The 10,670-nt window shown below is 45.3% G+C and overlaps 1 protein-coding gene and 1 pseudogene across 1 annotated transcript; one reads left to right on the top strand and one right to left on the bottom strand.

The window, feature by feature from the left end:
- Window positions 1–230: 230 nt before the first annotated feature.
- On the top strand, window positions 231–3,995 carry LOC124704672 (annotated as a pseudogene).
- Window positions 3,996–4,330: 335 nt separating this feature from the next.
- Window positions 4,331–6,642, bottom strand: LOC124701005 (zerumbone synthase). The gene is made up of 2 exons (XM_047233068.1): window positions 6,550–6,642; window positions 4,331–5,303 (listed from the first exon to the last, which is right to left on the bottom strand). The coding sequence occupies exons 1-2, from the start codon at window positions 6,594–6,596 to the stop codon at window positions 4,502–4,504; spliced, it is 849 nt and encodes a 282-aa protein (XP_047089024.1). The 5' UTR covers window positions 6,597–6,642; the 3' UTR covers window positions 4,331–4,501.
- Between the last annotated feature and the right edge of the window lie 4,028 nt (window positions 6,643–10,670).

A 10,670-nucleotide genomic window follows, 5' to 3' on the forward strand; every position in this document is an offset into this window, starting at 1 on the left:
CCGTTCATTGGCTAGTCTTCTTCTTCTTCGCGTAAAGATCAGTTTTGGCTTTCCTGTCCTGCCGGGATTGCGTGCGCAGTGCGCTGGTCAACACGAATTGGGGATTTTTACCGTACTAAAGGTTCTTTATTTGCGGCTCGTAATCGAAGCTCTCTCTTTTTTGAGCTCAAATTCGGGGCTGAAATCCAGCTGAAGGTTTTCAGTTCCCGACCACGACCATTCGATCGCCAATGGAGGACTCCGGGGAGGCCAGCATCGGGCCCTTCAGGATCGGCCCCTCGACGCTCCTGGGCCGCGGCGCCGCGCTGCGCGTGCTCCTGCTCAGCTCCCTCCGGCGCCTGCGCGCGCGGGCGCGCGCCGCGCTCTCGCGCGCCCGCATGCCGGTGGCGTCCTCCTGGCTCCACCTCAGGAACACCCACGGCGCCCTCCTCCTGGCCGTGCTCCTCGCGCTGCTCCTCAGGAAGCTCTCCGCCGCGCGCTCGCGGCTGGCGCTGGCGCGCCGGCGCGGCCTGTGCAAGAGCGCGATGCGGTACGCCGGGACCTACGAGGAGTGGGTGCGCGCCGCCAAGGTGCTCGACAGATTGTCCGGCCAGGTCAACGAGGCCGACTTGTACGACGAGGAGCTCATCAGGAGCAGGCTCCAGGAGCTCCGGAGGCGGAGGGAGGAGGGCTCGCTCCGGGACGTCGTGTTCTGCATGCGCGGCGATCTCGTCAGGAACCTGGGGAACATGTGCAATCCTGAGTTGCATAAGGGCAGGCTCCAGGTATTTGACACCATACCACTTCTATATCGTTCTTGTTTGTTTGTGCTGTTTCAAGAATATTTACATCAGGTAATAGTAAATGGCTAAATATAGCGATTCTATGAATCAATGATCTCAACCTTTTGACTGTCCATTTTCTAACTATATGCATATGTTAGGTCATACTAAGCCAGCGCATTACCATACGGAAGTTGTTTGTCCCTCTTAATTAGATTTTTTTTTCATTGAGGACGTGTTCAATGGCTAAAATTAGAAATTCTATGAATCGGTAATCCCAACCATTTGATTCTCCATTATCTAGTAAATATGCATATGTTGGGTCATGACAGTAAGCCGTTATGATCTTCCAGAAGTTGGTTGTCCCTCTTATTTGATCAGATGCTAGAATTGATATAGCTCATTTATTCTTAAAAGAAACCACAGCTCATTCCTATATAGAAATTTTGCTAAATTTTTCTATGCAGCAAAAGGTGCTTTGAACTGGGAGTTATGTATTCTCAAATGTTTTTTCAGATACTGAATTAACTACCCTCTCTTCCATTCTGGCTACAGAGTTGATCTATTGTAATGCAGGTCCCTAGGCTTATAAAGGATTTCATTGATGAGGTTTCGACTCAGTTGAAAATGGTGTGTGAATCGGATACGGACGATTTACTTTTGGAAGAGAAGCTTGCCTTTGTTCAGGAAACCAGACATGCCTTTGGAAGGACTGCGCTACTCTTAAGTGGGGGTGCTTCACTGGGTTCTTTCCATGTAGGTGTGGTGAAAACTTTAGTTGAGCATAAGCTTCTGCCTCGAATAGTAGCAGGATCTAGTGTTGGTTCCATTATATGCTCAATTGTCGCTACCCGAACATGGCCTGAGATTGAGAGCTTCTTCATAGACTCATTGCAGCTCTTAGACTTCTTTGGTCGGATAGGTGGTATTTTTGCTGTGACCAAAAGGGTTATGACTCATGGTGCACTTCATGACATTAGCCAGATGCAAAGGCTTTTGAGGGATCTCACGAGTAACTTAACATTTCAAGAGGCTTATGACATGACTGGCCGTGTTCTTGGGGTCACTGTTTGCTCTCCTAGAAAAAACGAGCCACCGCGCTGCCTCAACTACCTCACATCACCACATGTTGTTATTTGGAGTGCTGTAACTGCCTCCTGTGCATTCCCTGGCCTCTTTGAAGCTCAGGAATTGATGGCAAAGGATAGATTTGGCCACATAGTTCCCTTCCACGCGCCCTTTGCCACAGATCCAGAACAAGGTCCTGGAGCATCAAAGCGCCGGTGGAGGGATGGAAGTTTGGAGATGGATTTACCAATGATGCAACTGAAGGAGTTGTTCAATGTAAATCATTTCATTGTGAGCCAAACCAATCCTCACATCTCTCCACTCCTCCGAATGAAGGAGATTGTCAGAGCCTATGGAGGTCGCTTTGCAGGAAAGGTTTGTTTCTTACCTTTAATTATGTTAGGTTCATAGTTTGTGTGATGTGCTATATCTTAGCATCCAGACCTGTAACTCTTTTTGCAAGTAATTTAGAAACTCTTGAATGTAGTTCATGATTTTCCCACACGACCATTTACCCAGGTTTTGTTATACAATGAAAATTGTCTACTACTAGATATAGGCAATATCAGTGAATGGGCTTATGGTAGGGCTGATCAAACAGGAATCTGATGAAAATACATCTGCACCTATTTTATATAAGAACTTCGTTATTGCTGATTCCTTGTGTTCACTGAACATTAGACATTGCAATCCCTGCCATATTTCAATTCCTATCTGTTGCTTTACCAGGTCTAATTCTGTTCTAATTTCTATAGCTCGCTCGTCTTGCTGAAATGGAGGTGAAGTATCGATGTAACCAAGTTCTAGAAATTGGCCTCCCACTGGGAGGACTTGCAAAGTTGTTTGCTCAGGATTGGGAGGGTGATGTCACCATGGTTATGCCAGCAACAGTAGCTCAGGTACTTTGCTTGATAAAATCTTCAGAGCGTAATGCTAGTTCTTTGGGTTCAAAATGTTTGCCTTATTACACCATTGGAATTTGCAGTACTTGAAGATTATACAGAACCCAACGTATGCGGAACTCCAAATGGCTGCCAACCAGGGTCGGAGGTGCACATGGGAGAAGCTCTCTGCGATCAGAGCAAATTGTGCTATCGAACTTGCATTGGATGAATCCATAGCAGTTATCAACCACAAACGAAGGCTAAGAAGAAGCACTGAAAGGGCAGCAGCTTCTTCACAGGGATATAGCGACAATGTTCGTCTCAAGACACCAAGGAGGGTACCATCATGGAGTTGCATCAGTCGAGAAGATTCGTCAGGATCTCTCTCAGAAGATCACTTTGGGGCTGCTCTTTCATCCAATCACCAAAGTACAATTCGAGTTGATGGTGCACCAAACACGTCTCACCATGTTCGCCAGAGTTCATATGATGGAAGTGAGAGCGAATCAGAAACCATCGACTTAAATTCCTGGACCAGGAACGGTGGGCCTCTGATGAGGACTGCATCAGCTGACAAATTCATCAATTTTATCCAAAACCTTGAAATCGATTCTGAGTTTGATAGGGTTCTTCCTGTAGAGGATGACACTACAGGTATTTTATCAGGATCTACATTTCCTAGAGATCCACATCCAACCAATAGTTCTAGAGTTACTACACCAGATAGACGCACAGAAGTTTCTGAAACAGAGTCATGCAACACAGGCATCGATGTGCCTGAAGGAGATATGCTGCAACCTGAGAGGACTACCAGCGGAATTTTACTTAATTTTGTCAGAAGAGAAGATATGTTTGCTCAGCGTAACAGGGATGCTGATGTGGCCGAAAGCTCCTTACCCGAAGCTTATGTGGACAGAATGCATTTGGAATCTGGCGATGCTGTCTCAGCTTCTGACAGTGACAGTTCTGAAGATAACAAAGATGTTGCTGACTCAAACAATCCATTGGTTTCTAATTAATACAGATTATGTAACTTCGCTCCAGTCATCAGTTGATGATAACAAAGAGGATAGATTCTGAATAATTCCTAGTGATTTATTGCAGCGATGCTGTATAGGGAAATTGTAGTGCATCCACTAAGAGAGCACCGGTAGTGGCAGCATTTGTGCTGTGTGATATCATATATTGATACTGATTTTATTTTTTTGAGGAATATATAGTGATACTGATGATACATGCATTTGCTGGAATCTAATATCTGCAATGAAATTAGTGTCTGTTTGTAATACCCCAGATTCTACCTGGTCAAGATTCTGTTAAACCTGATACATGCCTCTTTTGGCATCTACTTCTGCAATGAAGTTAGTGTTTGTTTGTACCCTAGATTTTACCAGGTCAAGATTCTGTTGAACCTGTAACACTCTGGATATCCATCACTGTACACGTTTTCTTTATCATACGTACACAAAATGCTCTCTGAACAATTACATATTACCAACACTAGAAGAATTTTAGCTCAAATGATTGGAGTCCCTGATTTTCTACTTTGCAGATACACTGGCACAGAAGTTCTGATAAAACTCGAATGGACGTTATACACACTCCTATGCCATCTCATAAGTTTAACAGAATAGTACTGATAATAATCAAAGCAGTCCTTCTGCACTAGTATATGATGAATATCCAATTTTACACATGACTACCCTCCTTATTGACATAATGCAGGCAAGTCAGAATGATATAGCACATCTGCAAATATCATGTGACAAATGCAGCTAAAAACTTCAACTAGTCCTCAAATGCTTTCAGATTGCGGTTTACAGAAGTAAAGCCACCATCAACCACAAGGTTGAGCGCGCTGATGTACCTTGCTTCGTCGCTCGCCAAGTAGAGCACCGCCTCAGCAACATCCTTGGGTAGCAGATCGACGCCTTTCAGGTTCGCCTCACTTCCAACAAATGCAAGAAAATCTCTCACTGCGTCGCCCTTCTGCTCTCCCTGGGGCAAATGCGGCATGGAGAGCGCCGTGGGAACAGCGTAGGGAGACACGCAGTTCACCCGTATCCCGTGCCTCCCCAGCTCCAGGGCAACACTCTTGGTGAGACCCACCACCGCGTGCTTCGAAGCGGTGTACGCGTGCGGCCCCAACCCTCCGAGGACGCTGGCAACGCTGGCCAGAGACACGATGGACCCCTTGCTGTTCGGGATCATGACGCGCGCCGCGTGCTTCATCCCGAGCAGCATGCCGTGCACGTTGATGTCGAACACCTTCTTCACCTCGGCAAAGTCGAGGTTCCTAATGTCCGTGACCTTGTCGCCCGTAATGCCGGCATTGTTCACCATGATGTCGAGGGTGCCAAACTTCTCGGCCGCCGCATCCACGGCCCGGCTTATGTCCTCCTCAATCGTGACGTCGCAGTGGACAAACAGGACGCTGGGGTCGCCTCCGAGGGAGTCGCAGACCTGCTGGCCGGCTTCGTCGTTGACATCTGCTATGCAAACCTTCGCACCATGCTGCCTGAAGAGCCGGACGATGGCTTCGCCGATACCGGAAGCGCCACCGGTGACAAGTGCTACCTTGCCTTCCAACCTTTTGATTCAGAAAAGGAAAACGATCAGATTCATTGCACATTCAGCAAACCAACATTTGACTTCATTGTAGATTGTCATTGTTGCTCAAAATAAGAAGCCAGCCAAGTACTTGTCATCAAGCGAACATGAAGCTAAACGCGCTCAGCTCAACATTCAGTTAAAATCATAGCACATTCAGCATACCATCATTTGATCTGGTAGTAAATTGCTACTGTTGCGCAATATAAGAAATCAACCAAGGAACTGTTATCAAGTGAAGATGAAGCTAATAAAAGCACTCTGTCGTGAGCAGCTGGTTGTGAGCCCCTTGTGCTGATACAGTCATACAGGTACCCAACTACAGTGATACTTGTCCCATCATGTCCAACGCGTCAAAGTACACGATGTTAGACAAGTTGCGTTGGAGGCTTGGAGCCCAACGATCCAACAAGCAAAGTCAACTGTTTCGCTCTTCCCAGAGGCTCAGGTGCATCATGTTACAAGGGAGTTGCTACATAAAATAGCTGGCTAAGCTAGCATTGAAAAAGAATCTAGGCAGGGTGTGTGTTATATTGTGATCCAAATTCCAAGAAGAGGCTAACTTCTGACGAGCGGAGCGAGGCCCGTCGCCGGTATCGTTGCCACCGTCTATATATTTTCCCTGTAAGCCGCCGCTAGGGTTTGTCGCATCATTGTACACCCACGGCGTTTGTAAACACCACCGAAATAGTGAAGTTTTGCTGGCTGGCGCCCGTGGTTTTTCCCTTGTGTGTTGCAAGGGTTTTCCACGTTAAAATCTTGTGTCCCCTGCAGTGTTTTATTTTTCGTTCTTCGTTTGTTGTGCATCTCGATTTTAACAGTGTGGTTGTCAGATAACCCGAGATTATTGTTCATTAGTGCTCAATGATTGTAAACACTGCAGTCATCCCCCTCCCTACAAAATTGAATGTAAACTAAGGATCCGTCACGAAACTGAAAGCTTTGATTTTTCCTACTCCAACAAGAAATAAAGCATGCTCACTATCCTAGTAAAGCTTCATAATAGAAACATCGATGGACCCTGCTTTCCCCTGGAGTGAGCTACTCTCCAACTACAGCAGCTAGGCGGATCCTTGGAGTCTCGCTAGGAGCTAGTGAGGAAGGGTGCGGAAGCTTCCCCGTTCCTAGCCGCATCGAGATCGATCGCCGCAGCGGATGGATCATCGGAATGTGCGACAGGATCGTTGCGGGGAGGAGGGGAAAGAGCGGGGGAGACGGGGACGTACCGCGGCGCGGAGGAGGATGAAGGAGCGGCAGCGGCGGAGGCCGACATGGTCTCGTCTCGTCAGTCTCTGGGTTGGAGCTGCTCCTCCGGCTCGCCGGGTGGTGCCGGTGCGTCGAGCAGAGTGGGCGAGGAAGAGTGCGGTGTGCGCTGGGACTGCTGGCTGGCTACCCATGTTGACTTAACAAAGAAAATTCCACGTGTCCCCGCCGGATTCCGCGGTGCTGATGGTGCTATAGCATGGAAGACCTCACCTTTTGGGTTTATTACACATCAAGATCTCTACTTTGGCGTATTTGTTTGGCCAAAAGTCAGAGGATATTAAGTTTGAACAAAAATATACATAAAAACAACAATATATAATACTTCTAGGTGAAGCGCTATTTGACCCTAGGTGCAAAATAGTTATTCTATGTTCACCCTCTATTTTTGCAACCGTACATAATGTTACGTCATGTTAATTTTGTCTTAGTACTGCGGTAGTTGAGTAGAACATAATAAAAATATTGACATGCTATATTTTTTTATTTACGTGAAGTACAAAATATGACGCAAAATATGTATTTTTTATATATTTTACACTGTAATAACTCATACACTATGTTTTTTTATGTCAACTTTGTTGTGAGTCATTATGAACCGTACCTAAATTTATGAATGTAACAACGTAAAAAATGTTGGATGCAAAATAACTTTTTTATACTTTGGAGGTCAAATAGCGTTTCTAATACACCTAGTTGATAAATATACTAAAAAAGTATTCCCTCTATTTTTTTATCTAAGGTCAAAGATACATTTTTTATAGTAAGACCACTAACACTAATCGAGTAAAATTGATTACATTTCTACCTTGTAAGGCGGTGCTAATTAATGCAAAAGTTGCATGCAGCCATAGAGAAAGAGGCACCACATGCAATGTGCTTAATAAGCCCAATATAAAAGAGCATTTCCACATAAATAAATAATTGCAAACATCTATTACTTGTTTGTGTGTTCTTGATATCTATAATGTGAGTTTGTGGCGTTATATATAAAAACGTTGCGAGTACATGGTATGATGGATCTGTTGATATAGATTTCGTAACATAGATATTCATATTTTTGTGTCTCATAAATGAGTGGACCAAACATGGCTCGTCATGCCTCATATTTGCCACCTGAGTGCTCGATGGATCAAGAATGGGGGCTCAACCTGTTTTTTAAAATAGAATATTGACCTTTGAGTGAATTTATATGCAGTGACGAACTTGCCAAGGTTATCCAGGGAGAAACCACAAAAATTCATGGTTTGGGGGAAAAAGGCTAAAAAATCCTACTTTAAACGGTGTAACAAAAATCTTCACAATTTACCTAGTGTGTGTGTGGTGATGGTGGTGGTTGTGGGGGGGGGGGGGGCGGGCAGTGCCCCTAGCATGTATATAGCTACGCCTCTAGTAGTTGTTAAAGAAAAATCACATAGTTTTATGTATGTAGGTTCATGTAATGTAAAGAATCAAAGAAGAGAAAGAAACAATGGATGTATGAATGTATCTCGGTGATGCCGGTATCTCGGGTGCGCTTACCATAGTGGCCAAGCCAGCAAAGAACATCATTTGCCAATCCTCGCATTGGCGACATATATACCCACCGCCAGCGGCGGAGCGTGAATAGCAACACAAGAGGACGCCAATTCCATAGAAACACAAAATATGCATGAAAACACAGCTAGTATCACAATGAGACAAATTTTCTGCTCACACAAAAAGAAGAGATGTATATCTTTGGTGCTACAAAAAAAAGAACATTCCTATAATGACCAAAAAAAACCGAATATGACCAATAACTAGATAGAGAAATGGTCTTAGGTCCTTCTTAGATTTGAAACGAGCGATTATATCTTCATACCTAATTTTGGAATCAGTTAAATATAACGGGTTTATTTGGCTATTGCCCTCTTCTTCGTTAAAAATAGCATCAATACATCTAAATTCTAAATTACCTTACCTGGACAGGGGCATCAACTGTACATCCTAATCCTTATGAAAATAATCAGAACCTAACATGGGTAGGGCCAAGGGCTGCAGCCTAGGGGACTAGGGCGTTGGCCAGTAGCATGTAGCGGTGCAAGGTCAGAGCAAACATCACGCAAGATTGTGGATAGTGACACCGAGAAGAAGGGGAGGGTAGAGAGGCCAGCGATGAAACACGACGAAACAATCACGCAAAAATAGCTATTAGCGATCATGTTGTCATAGAGGCAGACTGGGCAAGGAGTCGAGAAGGCATGTGGTGAGATCGGCTTCGTTCGTTTGATCGCTTCTCTGGTCAATTTGGGAAACTAGGATCTGCTCATGGGCTGGGCGATCGATGGTGAGTATACCTAGTAATCAGAAATGTGCATTTTGAGGAGGTTGTGGCCCAGTTCACCTGCACTACGCTCCGCCCATCTTCATATGCCTTGTCTTATGGAACAACAATGCTACACCTACGAAATTATCCTACGGACTAACCTTACACGGATGAGACGTGGGCTCGTGCAATTAAAGAGAAAAGGTGTGACAATTTCAACAAAATCACCCCGAGCAAATCTGCATTTTCCACATTATCCCGTAAGAAATTTTCCTTAGAAGTGGCATTATTGCTTAGGCAGTGTTTGGATGTTTGTATTGAGGCTTGGTATTGGATATTGGGGCATTCACAGCCCGAATACCTCAATTTGAGGTGTTTGGATGTACCAGACATTCGAGCTAGGCATTCGGGCTGAATATTCAGCCGACCCGATTCATGTGTTGCAACCCCCCTCCCGAAAGTCCAGCTCCAGGCCTAGACATCGCGATGTATTCGGGGCAGCGTGCGTACCGCTTCGTTCCACCCAACAGCTTGTCGTCTCTCCCACTCGATAGACTCTCTTCTCCCCTGTGCCAGACCTAAATTGCGGCGGCGGCGCGAGTACTTTGCCCCCTGATCCTCTGGCTGGGCACTGCGCCGACCGCCTCCCGCCCCGACGTTCTACCTCCCTGCAAAAATCTCCCGCAACGGTCCTCTCTCTTACCCCTCATCTCTCTCTTCTGAACAGGGCCGTCTCGACCAAGCTCCGGCGTCCGTCTCACCGGTGTCCCGAGCTCTGGCGTAGCAGGTTCATTGCTGCAGGTAGCCCAGGCGCGGTGACAGTTTGACCGCCCAGTCCAAAAGATTGGCCTCTAACCGAAACAGTTCAGTTCAGTCTAAGGACGTGCCTCGCCCAATACATATTCAAGGTTCTGGTCTAGTCAAACTTTTAGGAAAAAGGAAGTTTGCATGTGAACCGAAGGAAGTTTGTATGTGAGCTGAACATTAACCCCAGTGATCATTTAATTTAACCATATTTTCAAAAGTTATAAGCTGTTGTGGTAATTTTATAGTTGAATATTTCAGTGTACATTTTATTGTTATGTGGTACATAAATATTTAATATTCACCTGTTATATAGAAAATTATACAGAAGAAATTGTTTTTGAACATGTATCAATGTATCATGACCATACTCGGATACAAATGCAATACATCAAGTTGACCATCCAAACAGGATTTGGCATTCAACTAGGATATCAATTCTAGGTACCAAATATCTAAACATCCAAACATAAATATTGACATTGAATCTCAATGCAAATATCACAGGATATTGATATTCCACAGAATGCAATGCCAAGGCTGCCAATACAAACATCCAAACGGAGCCTTATGGAATGGGGCCAGCAGTTCTGTACAGTTCTTGTCCCGAGTCGCGGTTGTGTTCTTTTCTTATGTCTCAACGATCTAATAATGGCAATCTAGGAGGTTTGATTTGCTAAATACCATCTGCAGCATGCAGCCAGGCAGAACATGGACGCCGCCGCCCACGGGGTTGGAGCCATCAGCCATGGATCACTCTTCACATGCCCACATGTCATGCACGATGGCAAGCATACGTTCCCAAGGGCACATGGCAGTGCCGACTAATCATCTCGGAATCATACAAGAAACCATTTGGAGTCTGCTCGATCGACGCCATCTATTCTCAAGGACAGGTCGGCTATTTGCATCGCACAAAAAATGTCTGGTCGCGATCAACAGACAACTTGTACTACTCAGGACCAGCGAGGTTATCTCGCTCGAGATATTGGT

The sequence above is a fragment of the Lolium rigidum genome, chromosome 3 (genome assembly GCF_022539505.1).
Source record: "Lolium rigidum isolate FL_2022 chromosome 3, APGP_CSIRO_Lrig_0.1, whole genome shotgun sequence".
Taxonomy (NCBI): Eukaryota; Viridiplantae; Streptophyta; class Magnoliopsida; order Poales; family Poaceae; genus Lolium; species Lolium rigidum.

Excerpts from the sequence above, each read along its gene's own strand:
- LOC124701005 (XM_047233068.1), bottom strand. The coding sequence starts at position 6,596 with ATGTCGGCCTCCGCCGCTGCCGCTCCTTCATCCTCCTCCGCGCCGCG. Across the intron at positions 5,304-6,549 it reads TCATCCTCCTCCGCGCCGCG|GTTGGAAGGCAAGGTAGCAC; the intron begins GTACGTCCCCGT and ends CTGAATCAAAAG.